The sequence below is a fragment of the Echinops telfairi genome, unplaced genomic scaffold (assembly GCF_000313985.2).
Source record: "Echinops telfairi isolate 266 unplaced genomic scaffold, ASM31398v2 ScPeMD7_9;HRSCAF=40, whole genome shotgun sequence".
Taxonomy (NCBI): domain Eukaryota; kingdom Metazoa; phylum Chordata; class Mammalia; order Afrosoricida; family Tenrecidae; genus Echinops; species Echinops telfairi.
The window spans coordinates 34,483,895-34,502,281 of record NW_022103906.1 but is presented as its reverse complement, the minus strand read 5'-3'; the positions used below and the strand labels follow the sequence as shown (position 1 = coordinate 34,502,281).

Here is an 18,387-nt window from a genome sequence, read left to right as displayed (position 1 = left end):
AAACCGGACCACCAACAAAGTTCTTCGTTCTGGTGCCTGCCCCACCCTCGCCCCTAAAAACGAACAACACCCCACCCCTACACACATACACCCCACACCACCACCACAACAAACACGCCACACACACACAGCACACGCAAGGCCCCAGCAACAGACACTGGCTGAGAAAGTCAAGGGGCATTTTGCTCCGTGTCAAAAGCAAAGGTAACCCCGGGAGCCCTGTGTCCTTGGACCCCGCTGGCCTGGGACATGGGGCCACAGTGCAGGTTGGCCTGGGGGCTCTAGCGGATGAATCCCAGGATCTGATCTTGCTTCCCGTTACCAGAGACCGCCAGTGTGAGTCTAGGTTCCCTGCTCTTTCAGACGGTCTGAAGGAACATTTGAACCCGCGTGGTTGCGGTTTCCATGTAGAAAAGATCCTGGAACTGCTGTCCCAGCTGCCTGAAAGCAGAGTTACCAACTTAAGGTTCTCAAGCTCCTTTGCCGTCACTTGCTAAAAAGCGCCACAGGATGGAGAACCATTTGGGTGAAGCGTTTAAAGTACAAAGCTCAGTTTGGAGAATCACTAGCGCAAGAAACCTTTACTTGAACTATTATTAATAGGTGTTGTGCATGTCTTCACTGCTACATTAATGAGGCTACCGAGTACTAGGGTTTGGAGCAGCTTAGCCAAGTATGGGGAAAAGTTCATTGAAGCAAAATCCTAGAATTCCAGTGCAGGAAACCCATAGGGGCAGTTCTGCGCTGTCCTATAGGCTAGCTATGAGTCAGAATCAGCTCGATGGCAGTGAGTTTGTGAGGAATTGACTGGTTGTCAGAGGGTTTGGGATACTGACCAGAAATCAAAGTACCGTTGAAGGCCAGATACCATATTAGAGATCATTTCTCTTTGTTAGGATCTCAAGGGACCACTCTCAGGTCCAGGGATAAGAAAATATTATTCATGATGAACGTGAGGGTAGTTTTGTACTTTGAATAAAACATGCACATTTTCTATACTTGCAATAGTTTAAAAATATTCAGACTTTGATAACTTTACAATTGAGGTGTTTTTAAAATACTAAATTTCTTCTGCCTAGGTCCCTATGTTGACTAGTGGAGAAAACTATAAATATGGCTCTCTATACTTGTAATACAATCTTAGCTATTTCCCGAACAAGGTAAGTGTTGAAATTTTTCCTCCAATATTTAAATAAACCACTCTTCTAGATGGAGAAATATGTGTAAAAATATAAGCTTAGTACATAACTAAGGAGTCCTGGAGTCTTGTAGTGTATTGGGTTATGCAATGTTTGGGGTTGTTAACCTCAAGGTCAGCAGTTCTAAATGAACAGCCACTCCAAGGGGAAAAGATGAAGCTTTCAATACCCGTAAGATTTTCAGTCTCAGAATCCCATAGGAGTCGTTCTACTCTGCCCTATGGGAGTAAGAAGTCAGAATTAATTCCTTGGCAGTGCATCAGGACATAATTAAAACTTCATTTGTTTTCACAATGTTAGTGTTTAGGAAGCTGACATTCTAATGTATTTGAACGTACCCCCAAATATCTGTATGCTTCACATGGAAGCATAGAACTTTGTGTTTTGGAACTCAGATAGATAGCTTAAACAATTTTGTCCATCGGTGGCCTAGGTAAGATGAAGTTTTAGAATGACACCCGGATAATTGAGAAGCATTCCATGAGGGCTTCAGATGTAAAAGGGGGTAAAATGGATAGTTAACCCAGTCCTGAGGTTCTGATGTGCCCCAGTAAGGTCTGTTATCACTTATTTATTCAAACGAATAATTAAAACCGATTGCCTTCAAGTCAGTTCTGATGCCTTTGGGCATCAGGGTTTCTGAGACTGTAAATCTTGGTGGAGCAGACAGGCTCATCTTTCACTTGGGGAAGCAGCTGGTGGGCTTAAACCGACCATGTAGTTAGCCGCCCAACACTTCATCCCCGGCATCACCAGGCCTCCTCCTTTAAAAGAATACTCATGGAGAAGTTACTAAGTGCCAGATACATCATACATTCTAACTTTTGGCCATTCAAAGGAGGGCTTATTGGAAGGCTTCAAAAACAGTCTGACCAATTGGAAAAGCTCTCTCTTTCCCAAAGCAAGGGTCTCTGCCAGGAGCTATCTCTGCCTACATGGATCTTATTCTTCTTTTCAAACCCTCTGATGCGCGCGCGCTTAACTGAAGCTTGAATGTGATGTTGCCAGACGAGAGTGTAGAAATCTCTGGTTGAAGTGCTCAGTTCTAATGATCATTCCTAAACTTCTTGGGGAATTGTAGATGAGGAGTTTTTCACATGTAACTGCCTCTCCTTTGAGGGGGTCAAGGGAGACTGAAGACACCGCATTGACTACGAATATTATGTGATTGGTAAATACCCATTGGGACTGTGAAGTGTTTCATTAAAATAATCTTCCTAGAGTGGTTTCCAACACAACCCTGGCACCTGTTTTATGGCAGTGGCTAGAGACAGCATTTCCAAATATAACCATTGGTGAAAAAATGTTTATCGTTAGAGTTTTAATTAATAGTTGCAGGGCTTCTGATTCCTGTTATAGCAATTTACCCTTGTGAATTAAATTACTAATGTTTCTCATGGAATATTATTCAACCATACAGCCTATTGACCTTCAGCTGAGGTTACAGAGTTCTATTGCATTCAATAATGAGCATTAAATGAGTCAGCTCTTTAAAATAAGCTTAAAGACCATGATTTAGCTGTATCTTTAGCTTTTAAGGTTTTACTATGATATGTTTATCTCAGAGGATGTTGCTCTTTCTTCCAGATTCCCCCGCCTTTTTGTCCATCCTACCTGCTCTTCTTATTCCCCATCACTTGCATATCTTCAACTGCCAAATCCCCAATTAAACAAGTCTTATATGAAGAACTATGGAAGCAAGAAAGATTCCCCTTTTATCCAGTCGGGCAGTCAAGTACTTCACTTACACACCAGGACAATACAAAAGCTACACACGTCAACATGCTGGCTTCAAGAGGTCCCTGGGAAGCCTCAGCCAGAGAGAGCCAAAGAACAGTCGAAGGTGACGAGCACTCAGCCCACAAAGGAAATTGGCCAAAAGATTAAGAAAGTAAAGCGATCCTACAGACAAATGATCTTGGATGAAATCAAATTATATGCCAATGGATTCTACTTGCTCTGGATTGACACCAAAGTGGCTGTCAGAATGGTGTGGAGGCTCTTGCACGGACAGGTGCTGACCAGGCGAGAGAGACGAAGGGTAGGCATGAGGCATATTTGAGAAAGAAGATGTGAAATGAAAATTAGCTATATTCCTTTTGAAAACCCCAAAGCAGGGATAGTAACTACTAGTGAGAATCCAAGTTGCTTACTGAGTTTCTTACTTGTTAGCAACTGGCTTGTTATACAACTTCAGGCGAGATTCTTAAAATTTGTGTATATTTGCCTATAGAATGGTTATTATTGTGTTTTCTAATCTCTCCAAGGATTTATGCATCTAAAGTACAAACTGTTGTTAATATATTAAGTATATGCATTCTTAAAACCAATTTTAACATACTGTGTTATTAAAGCATGGACCCCTAACTTAGATGAAAGCAAAGAGATGCCAATAACATGTTTTGATTATCATAGATTTCCTTGAAGATATCCCATAAATATTACTTCAGAGCCATGGTAAAGAGGAGAACCCTGCCTTTCCATTTTATAAAACAGCTGCAGGAAATCTGTCTTGGGCTTTTAACACTTTAAGAACCCAGGCAGCCTTTTTTATTTTGTTTTTGTTTTGTTTTGGCATGTCCTACAATAATGAATATTGCATATGCATTTAATTCTTTAGCTGCTGAGAACTTGCGCTGATCTCTTCCGCCTGCTTCCATTTCTGGTGTTCATAATTGTGCCCTTCATGGAATTATTATTACCCTTGTTTCTGAAACTCTTCCCAGATATGCTGCCATCAACTTTCGAAAGTGAATCCAAGAAGGTATATAAGAATGTAGGATATTTTTAACTGTGTATTAAAAGATATGATCCAGTGTATATTTTACCATTGTAACCTTTTTTTTTCTATTCAGTAGCATTTATTACACTCACAGTGTGTACAAGAATCACCACTATTTCCAAAACGTTTTTTATTGCCCCAAACAGAAACTCTATTCCTATTAAGCAATAACTCCCCATCCCTCCATCCTTCAGTCCTGGGTAACCTCTACTCTACTTTTGTCTCTATAAATGTGCCTAATTTAGATATTTTATGTAAGTAAACTTACACAATATCTGCCTTCTTGTGTCTGGCTTATTTCACTTATAATGTTTTCAATGTTTATCCATGTTGTAGCAGAACTCTGTTTCTTTTTAAAGCTGAACAATATATTCTATTGTATTACATAGCATATTAACTTGGTCTTTAAGAGCAATAAAGCAAACAAAAATCAATGGTTAGTACAGTGGCTAGTTGAATAGTAGGATTTGTTCAGCCAAACACGCCCGTCTGTGCTTATGGGTATTCCATGAAAAGAGGGTGCCCTCATTGAGCATGATGGTCACTGTGAAGGTGGTTGGGGAGAAAACAAAGGCAACTCCTTTATTCTCTCCATTCTTTCCCACTCTAGGAAAGTGTGAACAAAGTATGAGAACAAAGGGGCCTACTTCTTAATTTCTTCGAAAGCAAACTCTTTGCTGTTGAGTGAATTCCTACTCATAGTGACTCTATATGACAGGGTAGAACTGTCCCACGGGGTTTCCAAGGCTGTACATCTTTATGGGCACAGATTGCAGTATCTTTTCCCCACAGAGCAGCCTGTGAGCTTGAGCCATCAACCCTTTGGTTAGTAACTGAAGCTCATCAGTTCTTTGGCTAGTAACTGAATACTTGACCACGGCATCCCTCAGAGCTTCTTTCAACTCGATAAGATTGGGAAATGTTCCACAGTGAACACTGAACAGTGTGGGAAAGACAATCTTGATGAAAAGAATCAGATTGGAAATGGCTTAACGATATAAAAGAGTATCGGGCAGTCAGCAAACACTGATTGGTTCATTGTGGTTGGAGCAGAGGGTAAGTGACATGTTGGGGTCAGGTTGGAAGCATTGCCACCTCAAGGAGCCTAGACAACCTTTAACAGTGTGACTCACTGTTAAAGGTAAATGTTTAAGTGGGGGAAGGTGAAAAGAGATGTGTATCTTAGAAAAAGAATGTTTTTTGAAAGGAAGAATTAGAGGACAGAGCTAATGCAGTGAAATCAGGTGGGATGCTATTGCAGTTTCTGAGAAATAAGTCATTGTGGGGGTTGTAAGATACCATCAAACTGGTTCTGACTCATAGCAACCCTCTGTACGACAGAATGAAACACTGCCCGGACCGGCACCATCCTCATAGCTGTTCTTAAGTTTGTACTCATTGTTGCAGCCACTTGTCAGTCCATCTAGCTGAGGGCCTTCCTCTTTTCCGCTGCCCTCTACTTTACCAGGCATGCTGTCCTTCTCCAGGAAACGGCCTCTCCTGAGAACGTGTCCACAGGATATGAGTCAAAGTCTTGACATCCTTGTCTCCAAGGAAAAAGACTGTACTTTTTTCAAGACAGATTTGTTTGTTCTTTTGGCAGTTTGTGGAACTTTCAATATACTTCCCCGTCACCCTAATTCAAATGCATCAGTTTTTCTTTGGTCTTTCTTATTCAGTGTCCAAATTTCACATGCATTTGAGGTGATTGAAAACATCAAGGTTTGGGTCAGGCACACCTTAGTCCTCTAAGTACCCACCTTACTCTCCAACACTTGCAAGAGGTCTTGTGCAACAGATTTACCTAACGCAGTTTTTGACCTGACTGCTGCTTCCATGAACATTGATAGTGGATCCAAGCAAGACAACTACCGTAGCAACGTCAATCTTTTCTTCCTTTATCATGATGTTACTTATTGGTTTAGGTGTGAGCATTTTGGCTTTCTTTACATTGAGTTGTAATCCATACTGAAGGCTGTCACTCTTGATCTTCATCAACAAGTACTTGAAGTCCTCCTCACTTTCAGCAAGCAAGGCTTTACAAAATTCTAAATGCTGATCATTCCTATCAGCAAGACCATTTCCCCAATGATTCTTTTTAAATTATTCTTTATTGTTTCTGGTTTTCACATATCCACCACCAATAATTATCAATAGACCTTGATTGTAAACTTGACCAAGTCCAGACTACAGCCATTTGTAAAAATCCTCTGTTTCATCATCTTCGGCCTTCACGGTGTGTGTAAATGTAAAGGTTAGTCATGTTAATTGGATATTAAACTATTATTGACAGGATTATACTTCAGGATAGGTCATGAGATATTCTTTTCAATGATGACTACAATAGTCTTCCTTCTGAATTTGTCAGTCCTGGCAGAGCAGACTTATGATTACTGATTCAAAACAGCTAGTATCACACCATTTCAGCTCATTAATGCCAAAGATACCAATCCTTTAACATTTCATTTAATTTTTTATAACTTACCATTTTAATGGACTCTTACTTTTCATATCCCACATTCTGATTTTATGATATGTTTTCAGTATTACTTATCAGTTTGAGTCATGCCACACCATCAAATGAGGGTCTAGGAGGCTTTGCTTCATCCATATCATTAAGGTCTATTAGACTCTGAGGAGGTAGCTCTTCCTCAGTTGTATTTTGAATGCCTTCCTACCTGAGAAGCACCATATGAGCACCATCTTCTAGTACCCTGTGAGACAGTGTTCTATTGTTATCCATAAAGCTTCCATTGGCTCACTTTCAGAAACTGACTAAACTTGTCTTAGTCTGGAAATTCTGCTGAAACATTGTCCACCATGTGAGACCCTTCTGGTATTTGAGATAACAGTGTTACAGCGCCTAACTTCATAGTAACATGCAAGCCACCACCTAGGAGAAAATGTAACTACTGATTTTTACTAACACAAATGACTGTCCGTGTGGACTTTGCCAGGTTTAACCAATGACGTCTGTAGAAAGAGACACAGAGAACAAGGCTCTGGGAGTGGATGGAATACCAGTTGAAATGCTCATCAAATAGATGCCATGTGAAGCACTTCCATGTCCATGCCAAGAAATGTGAAAGACAGCTACCTAAGTAACCAATGGAAAGAGATCCAGATTTAGGCCTGTTAAAAAGAGAAGTGATCAAACAGAACATGGACAGTATCAAACAATAGCATTCATACCACATACTAGCAAAATATTGTGAAGATAATCACAAAATGACTGTAGCTGTACATTGACAGGAATCTGCCCAAAGTTCAAGGCAGAGTCAGAAGAGGCTATGGAACAAGGACCATCATTGCTGATGTCAACTGGATCTTGGCCTAAAGGTGTTAGCCGTCTTCTATGGACTATGGGAAGGCATTTGTCTTTGAGGATCCTAATTTATGGATAACGTTGCCAAAAAATGGGAGTTACAGAACACTTAACTGGGCTCATGCAGGACCTGTACATAGGCCACGAAGCAACTTCTGTTGAATAAAAAAAGGCTATTGCAATGGTGTAAAAATCAGAAAAGGTTTATGGCAGTATTGTAGCCTTTCACCATCCTTGTTCAGTCTGTATGCTGATCAAATAAACTGAAAACCTAGGCTCTTTGAAGGAGAATGAGGTATCAGGATTGGAGGAAGACTAACAACCTACATAACCTTGCTTTCTGAAAGCAGAGGACTTGAACCACTTACTGATGAGGTTCAAAGATTTAAGTCGCCAGCATGGATTAGACCTGGCCATAAAGGGAATGAACACCCTTCCCAAGGAGCCAGTAAGCATTATGGTAAACAGCACAGAAGTTAAATTTGTCAGGAGTTTTGTTTTACTTGGGATTCACAACGGATGCCCATGGAAACAGCAGTCAAGAAATCAAACGCCATATCACACTGGGCAGATCCACTATAAACAAGTTCGTTAGAGTGTTAAAAACCAAAGAGATCACTTTGATGACCAAGAGATCCCTGACCCAACCATGATTATGTTCTTCATTCACCCCATGTTCATGGGAAAGGGAACACTGAAGAATTGAGAAGGTAGTGTCATCTGCATGTTACTGGATGCTAAGGAGTCTCCTTCCAATCTGGATGCCACATCCTTTGTTCAAATAGTCTAGTTCCTCAAGTTGAAGTGTTGATGAAGAATACTGACTATACCATGGACTGCCAGAAGAACAGACCTGTTTCGGAGAAAGTCTAACTAGACTACTCCATAGAAGCAAGGATGGTGAGGCTTAGCTTTGCTTACTTTGGACATGTCATCAGGGGGGGCAATCGTGCTGGAGAAAGACTTCATGCTTCTTGAAATAGTGGGTCAATGAAAAAGAGGGAGACTTCAAAGAGCTGGATTGACACAACAGCTGCAACAATGGGCTCAAACGATGATTGTGAGCCACTGTTGTGCAGGACTGGGCAATGTCCCATTCTGTTATACATGGGTTCACTGTTAGTTGAAGCCAAGTCCACAGCACCTAGCAAGAAGCATAAGCTCTTGCAATAGTTCATTCAACAAAGGGATAATGGAAATTGAACTGTTAAAGTAGCAGTAGGAATAAAACTTTGAAGATAGGTTACAGAGGAAATCACATTGCAATATTTAATTGCCTAGAAATGGTCTCATTGTCATTTAAAGTAATTAGGGTCTAGAATTAATGCAATCCTATTCTTAAAAATGTAATAGTGTATACAGGAAGGTGGAGGGAGAAAGGAAGTGAATTATCTAAATAATACCTCTTATCCTCAATAGTAATTTACTTGCTGGCAGTGCGTATCCTTGATAGCACCCATTCCCCAAGCACACATAAATACATCACAGCCACAGTCATGGACGACAGTGTTGGTTTTGTCAAGTGGGGAGCGAATGAGAGAAATTATGTCCGATCACAGCACCGTGCACTTCTCTTTCATAGCATTTATCCATGATCGTTTTAATTTGTACAATCACTAGATTATCATTGGTTACTAATACTTGTCTAGACTGGAAGTTACATGAGAGCAAGCCCTGATCTGTCTTGTTCATTTTAAGTCAAAAGTAGTCCCTGAAGTCTTTCTAAAACTGTACAATTAGCTTAATTAGCTAAAAAAAAAAAAAAAAGGTTAGCCTGGAGCATTATGCGCTCTTAAGAACTTGTCTATATGACAAGCAAACTGACAACAGTAACCTAGAAGATAAGATAGAAACCTTAGGGGGCAGGGAGTTTACGTTAGTGAGGGAGGAACAACTCAGAAATAGAAGGTGAGAATGGTAGTCAATGTAATCAGTGTCTCTAAATTGTACTTGTAGAAACTGTTGAATTAGTACATGTTTTGGTATGTATATTCTCAACAACAAAATTAATAAAATCTTAAAAATACTGATCATGGTAGTATCTGCAAGAGTACATTTCACTCTCTGTAGTGCTTTATGATTCATGTGTTTACTATGCCACAGTATCATAATTCACTGTGTCTGTCTATTTAAATTTTAAACTACTAGAGGGCAAAGATAATTCCCTACTTAGATTCATAAAGCAATATCTGGGGTAACTTAGAGTTTGGGGTTGTCTCATCTAACAGCCAAGATATTTGAAGACAATATCGTTTTCTAAACAGTGACAAAACCTTCCACTGAGGGGACATTTTGGATCTATCAAATATTTGTGATTATCGTATTAGTAAGAACTGAAAATTAAAAGTAAGTGTAAAGAGAGAAATTGCAACAAAGGCCTTGTTGTTGTTCTGGGTCTCACAAAACCCACTCAATTAGGCCCGAACATAAGATTAATACATGAAACAGGAATGGGCAGTAATAAGATTATGGTGACTTTTCTTCCATTCTTATCTATCAAATTGCAATCATGAAGGGTTCCTTTAAGTTTTGCCTCTTGTACTCTCCAGGAAGAAAAACAGAAAAAGAAGATGGCCGCCAAGTTGGAACTAGCCACATTTCTTCAGGAAACAGTGACAGAAATGGCCAAGAGGAACAGAGCCGCGCTGGGTGATGCCTGCACACAGTTCTCATCCTATGCACAGCAGGTGCCAGTCTGTCATGCACTGCCCAGCAGCCTGTGTGCGTGCAGTGAGATGAACACGCATGTCATCAGAGATCTGCCAGATTGTTCTCAGATCACTGAAGTTGCATACATCTAAGTTGTAGACATAACGGCATTCGACATTTTCCATTTGGGTAATCCACTTCAATAGTGTTGCAAAAAGCCTGTCTTAAAGCCACTGAGGTGTTGAAGACATTGGTAACTTCTTGGAAAGAGGAGTAGAACTGGAGTCCGGAGCCTTCAGTTGGTTTAGTTGGACTTTAGATAGGTTTCCTCGCTCCTCATTGTAGCACAGGGGGCATTTCCAGACACATAAAGGTTGTGATGTCTCTTTTAAATAGCTGAGAAAGCCGAATGAAGTAGGACACATGATTTAACTAGCCTCTTTATCCCCTGGCCTAGGTCCAGACAGGCCACAAGCCTAGCACGAAGGAGATAGTTCGCTTTTCCAAACTATTTGAGGATGAACTGACCATGGAGCACTTAGACCGACCTCAGCTGGTTGCCCTTTGCAAACTGCTAGAATTGCAGGCCTTTGGAACCAACAATTTGCTCCGCTTTCAGCTCCTGATGAAACTGAAGTCCATAAAAGAAGACGATGAAGTAAGCGCTCACTGTAGCTGTAAGGAATCAGCAAGGCCCCGGGAGGTAATAAGGATCGATTGTCATGGGGTAGCTCTGAGGTCAAGTGCAGTATTTTCTGTTGGGTCTAAATCATTGACATGTTATGGCAAAATGAGTGATTTAAATAACCATTCCCGTGACAACCTGCTTTTAAGAGTTACTTATTGTACCAGTGCTCTTGAGAAGGCCATCCAACAGTCAGTAATTTGGACATCTTAGCTGGGACTTATCTAAAACAGCTGGACCCTACTGGGAAGGAACTGGCAGCTGAGTAGGTTTGGATGTTACACTGCCAAGTGCTCTATCCCCACACCTCGGCTCCCACAGAGCTGTCTGGGCCAGATTGAATGCTCTGCTGGTTGAGTGGAAACATAAAGCCAGGAGGAAAAGCACCTTATAGAAGGCACCGGATAGACAGACTTTAACTCTTACGCAGACTCCATGAACACGGAAGAATGCTTCTCGACTCTGAGTAATCACCTCTGTGGTGTTCCTGAGTCAGAACGATGCAATGGTGCTGCACGTTTGGTTTAGTGTGGTTTGGGTTTAAATTGTTCTGTTTGAGGAAGCGAGTATCTCAGGATTAGGAAGTTCTGAGGCCATCAAGCCCATTTGGATTTTCTTTCATCTTATTTTGAAATCATTTGATTGGGGGTTCTTACAGCTCTTATCACAATCCATACATACGTCTATTGTGTCAAGCACATGTTGCCATCGTTATTTTCAAAACATTCTCTATTTGAGTCCTTGCTATCAGCTCATTTTCTCCCCTCCCCCACCCTCCCGCCCTCATGAACCCTTAGTAATTTATTAATTTTTTCCCTCCATATCTTTCACCGACCGCTATCTCCCTTCACCTGCTTTTCTGTTGTCCATCCCCCTAGGAAGGGGTTATATGTAGAACATTGTGATTGGTTCCCCCTTCACCCCCCATCTTCTCCTTCCCCTCCTGGTATCGCTACTCTCATTATTGGCCCTGAGGGGTTTATCTGTCCTGGGTTCCCTGTGTTTCCAGCTCTTATCTGTACCCATGTACGTACTCTGGTCTAGCCGGAGTTGTAAGGTAGAATTGGGATCATGATAGTAGGGGGGGAGAGGAAGTTAAAAAAAAACTAGAGGAAAGTTATATGTTTCATTGGTGCTATATTGCAACCTGTCTGGCTCGTCTCTTCCTTCCTTGTGACTCTTCTGTAAGGGGATGTCCAATTGTCTACAGATGGGCTTTGGGTCTCCACTCTGCACTCCCCCTCATTCACATTGATAAGATTTTTTGTTCTGGGTCTTTGACACCTGATACCTGATCCCATCGACACCTCATGATCACACAGGCTGGTGTGCTTCTTCCATGTGGGCTTTGTTGCTTTCTCGGCTAGATGGCTGCTTGTTTATCTCCTCTATTTCCTTTTACTTTCCTCTTGTCCCACTATCATTTTTGGCCTTCATTTGGGCTTCACTAATTCCTCTGAGCTACACTGTCCTTGATCAAGCCCCACTAGGCATCCTATACCCTCCTCAAAATTGATTTTATATCACTTGTTGTTCCCTTGTCCCTAGGTTGGTTGACACCTCCCTTCCTTTCCCCTGTTCCCCCTTTCCCGTGTCTCCTCGGAACTCTTGGTCCCATTGTTTTCTCCTCTGGATTGTTTATCCTGCCTATCTTATCTAGATAGACATGCAATGAATAACAAGCACAAAAACAAGACAGAGCAAAACAAAACAAAGTAAGAACAAAAACAACGACAAAAAAAGAAAAGCCTATGAATAGTTCCAGGTCTGTTTGTTGATCTTTAGGAGTGTTTTCCAGTTGAGTGATGGGGTGCCATGTCCTGACCCCAAAGTCTACTTTTGGTATTCCCTGGGGACTTCACTGCTTTGCTCTCCTTGCTGTTCTCTTGCACACCCTTAGCTTTTTCCCCCAGTGTGTTGAGGTCAGATCGGGCACATTTCCCACACTGTGCCTCCAGTATTGTCCCCCGTAGCGGTATGGATCAGTGAGGGATGTCGTGTCTCATGGTGGGGCCCGGCCCTTTGGTCCTCTCTGTGCATTGGCTGCTCTGAGAAGGAATATCGTCCTTTGGTTCGGTGGGCCAGGATATGTTCCACCCTCTCTCCTTCCCTCTTCGTTTGCTCCTATGTGCTCTGATCAGATGTGCCCCTCTCCCTGAGCTGTAGTTTCAGTGCTGTCCTGTAAAGAGCATTCTTCTTGGGGCAGGGGGTGGGGAGGGAGCAGCCATTTGGATTTCAGTTGTAGCACATTGGAGTAAACAATACTGGTCTCACAAGCACCCGAGTTCCCGGTGACAGCAAGCAAACGTGTTAAAAGTATGAATGAGGGAGTTGTGTGGTCCACTTGGGGTGGTGCCTAGAAGAGTGTGGGGGGAGAACTCTGGGACATATAATAAACGGCACATGGAAAGTGAAGTACTTTTCTAATGAATCCTAACACTGCCACAAAAGGGGAAAGGCAGGGAGAGGTTACAGCCAGGCAAAATGCAAATCAAGAGGGAAAGAATTACTTTGGCGACAGAATGTTGGGGAAAACTTCAAATAAAAAAAGAAAGAAAGAAAACTTAACTGCCATTGAGTTGATTCCAGCTCATAGGAATGTTGGGGAGGACGTATGTTTTACGTCTGGGATATTGTTCCCACCTGTTGGCAGCATTCCATTCTCTCCATTCCCACCCTCCGTGCTCTCTAAGGCTCCTGGCCTGTGCAGCAGTGCAGGGCACAAAAAGTCAAAAAGCACAAGACCCCTTTGTGTTTCTCCTCGGTTTACTGGACTTTGGGGATTATGTGCAGCAACCGGGCGCCCACAAAGCCAACACCATGCCCTGCTTTGTTTTCCTTCCAGGTAATTGCCAAAGAAGGGGTGAGTGCTCTGAGTGTGTCTGAACTCCAGGCTGCCTGCAGGGCCCGCGGGATGAGATCACTGGGTCTCACGGAGGAACAGCTGAGACAACAGCTCACTGAGGCAAGGAGCAGCTTTTCACCAGAGCTCACTCCCCAACACTTTGCGGGCCTCACTCTGTCCTTTCTACTTGGCCAGTGAATCATCGAGTCTAATGTACCTTCTGGAACCCAGTGGCTGACCAAGCAGCAGGGCGGGGTGGGGTGCGGCAGGCCACTGGAGAGAGAGATGTATGGTTCACGCGGACTGGACTAGGGGGCTGTATTCGTTTTCTGTGGCTGCATAACACACTACCACCGATTCAGTGACTTCACAGGACACCCAGTGAGTAGCTCACAGATGCATGGGTCAGCAGTGCAGGCTGCACCTTGCTGGGGCTGGGCTGGGGACAAGGAGAATGCACTGCCAGGCGCATCCAGGTTGGCGGAATCGTGTTCCTTGCTGCAGGAGCATTGCGCTTCCTGTTTCTTGGGGGCTGTCAGTTCTCAGAAGCTGCTCCTCTGAGCAGTTAGGATGCTTCCATTCCTTCTGTGGTTCCCTCCCCCCATCCCCCACCGGTCCCAGCAAGGTCAATAAAAGAAGACAAATTTCCCCATTTCTAACTATAATACCAGACTGAAATGGCTCCCTTACATGTGATTACATGAGCCCCTCCTAAATAAGTTCCCTATTTTATGGTCAACCGATTTAGAATTTGAGTGAAAAGCAAACAAGCAAATAACCCATTGCTGTTGAGTTGATCCCAATGGTAGGGAACAGAGTCGAACTTTAGGACAGTGGAACTGCCCCTTTTGCAGTTCCAAGCCTGCCTGTTGTCTTTAAGGAAGCAGGCAGGCATCTTTCTCCTTTGGAGTGGCTGGTTTCAGCCAACGGCCTTTCAGTAACAGCTGATGCTTTAACCACTGCCCAATGACATTTAAAAAATCCTTTCAGAAAGGGCACCAAGATTAGCGTTCAGGAGAGCTGGTGTTTGCGTGGTTAGCTCCTGCTAAGTTGGAATGGAGCAGACAGCAGCCGTGGAGCCCTGGTGGTGCTGTCAGCAGTGTTGGACTGCTGGCCTCACAGTCCTGGCAGTTCAGCCTCACTCGCCCCACTGGGGAAGAAAGAGGAGGCTCTAGAAACCCCACAGCAGGTACTCTTGGTCTGAGTCGACCCAGAGACAGGAACCGTGAGGTGATATTTTGGGTGGTTTGTTTTTTGGTTTAGCTTTAGCTTAATGAGCCCTGGTGGCATAGAGGTTATGTGCTGGGCTGTTCAAAACCACCAGCCACTCCACCAGCCTGCGGAGAAAGAGGGGGCTTCCTACTTCCACCAAGAATTATAGTCTCAGAAACCACAGGGGCAGTTCTACCCTGTCCTAGAGCAGTGGTTCTCAACCTTCCTAATGCTGCGGCCCTTTCCTACAATTCCTCATGTGGTGGTGACCCACCATAAACTTATTTTTGTTGCTGTAATTTTGCTACTGTTATGAATCGGGCAACCCCTGTGAAAGGGTCATTCAACCCCAAAGGGGAAGTGGACCCACAGGTTGAGAACCGCTGTCCTATAGGGTTGCTATGAGTCAGCCTCACCTCGATAGCAGTGGGGTTTGTTGTTCTGTTTTTCAGCATTAGATTGATGTGCGATTAAATAACTGGGAGAAGGGTATGCACACTAGGCACTAATCCCTAGACCATCTTGGCATTCTGCCTGCCGGAGTGCCTGGGGGAGTCTGTAATGCAAGGCCTATTATCATCATGAATTCCTCTGATGTCTGAACATCCCCAACCTGGTCTGCTTTCCCAATTAGTGTCCCAAACCAATGTAAAGTGTTAGTTCTGGTAACAGATGTTTAACATTTCCCTTCGGATAACATATTTGTATTTTAACTGAGAGTGTCAATGCTCCAAACCATATGTTCCCAAACGTCTTTGGCCTACTACACCTTCCACATTAAAAAAAAAATTCACTGTCCCATGGCAATGAAAAGTTTTTGTACTATATTTAGCTCATAATCCAGGATACCGTGTAGTATCTGCCTTTGCAGTTCCCCTGGATTGTTCCAGTGCCCTCACCACCACCACCCAGAAGGCAGAACCACCCACTTTGGGAAACACTCCTCTAAAGCAAAGGGGTAACTTCTGATAATATTCTTATTCCTCTGACAGGCTATCAGGGCTGTGAGTTGAGAAATGGCCTTGAACTCCACCCCAGTTCCCTTGTTACCAATTGACCGATCCCATCAGATCTCCCCACAGAGGATAATTACATCCTTTTGATAATTACATCATTATGTAACTAGCCATATTGCCATGTTTTGAGGGGACACAATTCCATCCATGACACCTGTAATAGTAAAAAGTGCTCTCAAGGGCACACAAATTATTTGGGGGTAGAGCCATTGGTGTGACTTTAAGGCCATGTTATGTAACCATTTCCTCTTATATCAGGTGGGGCGATGAATGTATTCTAAAGAGAGACACTTAAAATAATTTTTCTTAAGCAGGCAGCGTAAGTGGGTTCATTGTCATAATGTTAAATTACTTTCTTGCAAAAGTGTCTCATTTTACAGTCTCACCCTGAGGGGTGAAGACACTAAGTCAGCCAGGTAACACTGCATTATTGGTCCAATCCTGGGGCAGGGTCTCAGCAGACAAGTCACAGAAAGGAGACATTGTTAATAGTAAACATGATGCTTTGCACTGTATTCATACTAAAACAAAGCAAAACCAAACAGAAACCAAATTCACTGTCAAGTTGATGCTGACTTACAGTAGCCCTATAGGAATGTGGTTCTCGACCTTTGGGGGTTGAACGACCCTTTCTCAGGGGTCGCCCGATTCATAACAGTAGCAAAATGACAGTTATGAAGTAGCAACGAAAATGATTTAATGGTTGGGGGGGGGGTCACCACAACATGACAAACTGTATTAAAGGGTCGCGGCATCAGGAAGGTTGAGAATCACTATTTTAAAAGGCGGCCACTCAATATTACTGATATCTATCAACCTCCATGATACACATTGCAATGAACAAAAGCAAAGGCCAAAACAGGGCTTTTGTTACCCTTTGTGTAAAGACCAAAACTATATTAACCATATGCCCATGTATTTGTAAAAACGCAGGGCATCTCTAGAAGATAAGGAAGTGGTACAAGGAACCAGTGCATGGAGGAGAGAGCGCTAGGGAATGAGGCTAGAAGGCAGATTGATTTATTATTAAATGAACTCTATTGACGGTTTGAATTTTACATTTTGTGCATGTATTCTTGACTTAAAAATACTTCTAAAACTTGAAAGCATACCGTTTTTCATTGTTTATTTCTTTGGTTATGAATGTGGTGAATTTATTCTTTCCTTTGCTCTGTTTTGTCTGTGAGAAGATAATTAGCTACTTTGATCCAGAAATGGGTTGTAGTCTATGGAGTTTGAGGATTTAGTTGAACACTCTCTCTCTGACTTTGGGAGCAGTCCTACCATAGTGAGGGAGGCTGCAAGATACCCCCACTGGTGCAGACAGGACGGCTACTGTCACCCTTTCTCTGACATTAGTTAGCAGCATGGACCTGGGGAAGCGCATAAAACAAGGGAAGCAGTAGGTGGTTGTGGGTTTCTTCCATCTCTAACATCCTGTGATTCTGTCATGTCTTATTCCCTTCCCCTTCTCCAGTGGCAAGACCTCCACCTGAAGGAGAACGTCCCTCCTTCTCTTTTGCTCCTGTCACGCACCTTCTACCTGATCGATGTGAAGCCAAAGCCAATTGAGATACCCGCAAGTGTGGAGGTGAGTAACTGGGCCCATCTGAATTTCAACTTGGAATTTGGTCCAACTGTCTTTTAAAATCTTCTTTAGATTTCTGAAAACAAATTACGATCTCTGGTCCTGTGAACCAAACAGCCCTGGGGACCATCCCTGTTTGGAGCAGCCTATGCAGAGAGGACCCTAGGGCCAGCCCCACCACGAGACACGATGTTCTCTCACTGACCCATAGCATGAGGACAGCCCTGGAAACACCTTGCGGAAAGTGTGCCCGGTCTGCCACACACACAGCGTAGTAAAACGCGAAGAGAGTGCAACAGGGCAGCAAGGGGAGCAAAGTAGCCAATTCCCCGAGGAATCCTGAAAATAGATTCTGCCTTGGGGGACAGGGCTTGGCAGCTCATCAGACCCGATTGGAAAACACTCATAAGGGTAAGCAGACAGATCTGGATCTATCTTTTTTCTTTTGCCCTATGTCTATCAATATAAGATAGGCAGGACAAACAATCCCAAGGAGAAAACAATGGGACTGGGGGGACATGGGAGAGAATGGGATGGGGAGGGGGAGCAGGGAGCCAACAAACTCAGGGATCAGGGAACAACAAGAGATCTAAAACTCATGGAGAGGAGGCTTGGTGGGGTTTGATCAAGTGCAATATATCCGAGGAATTACTGAGAGCCAAGTGGAAGGTGAGCATGATAGTGGGACAGGAGGAAGGTGAAAGGAAATAGAGAAAAGAAGTAGGAACCAAAAGCTATTTATAGAGGTATAGCTATAGGCATGTAAATATGTAAATACATTAATTTATAATGAAAGGGATAGAGGCCAATGTACATATATTTAAGTGTTAAAGTATTAAGATAGCAGATGGACTTTGGGCCTCTACTCAAGGCCTCCCTAAACACAAGAACACTTTGTTCTAATAACCTGGCACTCTTTGATACTCACCTTCCTGACATGATCACTGAAGACAAAATGGGTGCATAAGCAAATGTGGTGAAGAAAGTAGATGGTGCCCCCACCTGTGTGATCACGGGGTGTCGAAGGGATGAAGTATCAGGCATCAAAAACAAAAAAATCATATCATTGTGAATGAGAGGGAGTGC

At 43.0% G+C, this 18,387-nt stretch overlaps 1 protein-coding gene across 2 annotated transcripts in view; it reads left to right on the top strand.

Moving 5' to 3' along the window:
- Window positions 1–1,077: 1,077 nt before the first annotated feature.
- LETM2 (leucine zipper and EF-hand containing transmembrane protein 2) overlaps window positions 1,078–18,387 on the top strand; it is a 22,593-nt gene continuing 5,283 nt past the window's right edge. The window contains exons 1-7 of one of the 2 annotated variants that reach the window (XM_004696213.2): window positions 1,078–1,160; window positions 2,787–3,240; window positions 3,820–3,963; window positions 9,856–9,993; window positions 10,413–10,613; window positions 13,486–13,605; window positions 17,191–17,304. In XM_004696213.2, the coding sequence (XP_004696270.1) occupies window positions 1,114–1,160; window positions 2,787–3,240; window positions 3,820–3,963; window positions 9,856–9,993; window positions 10,413–10,613; window positions 13,486–13,605; window positions 17,191–17,304 (1,218 nt within the window). In that variant the 5' untranslated portion in view covers window positions 1,078–1,113. The remainder of the gene's footprint in view (window positions 1,161–2,786; window positions 3,241–3,819; window positions 3,964–9,855; window positions 9,994–10,412; window positions 10,614–13,485; window positions 13,606–17,190; window positions 17,305–18,387) is intronic. The other variant, XM_030884630.2, reaches the window with a different exon arrangement.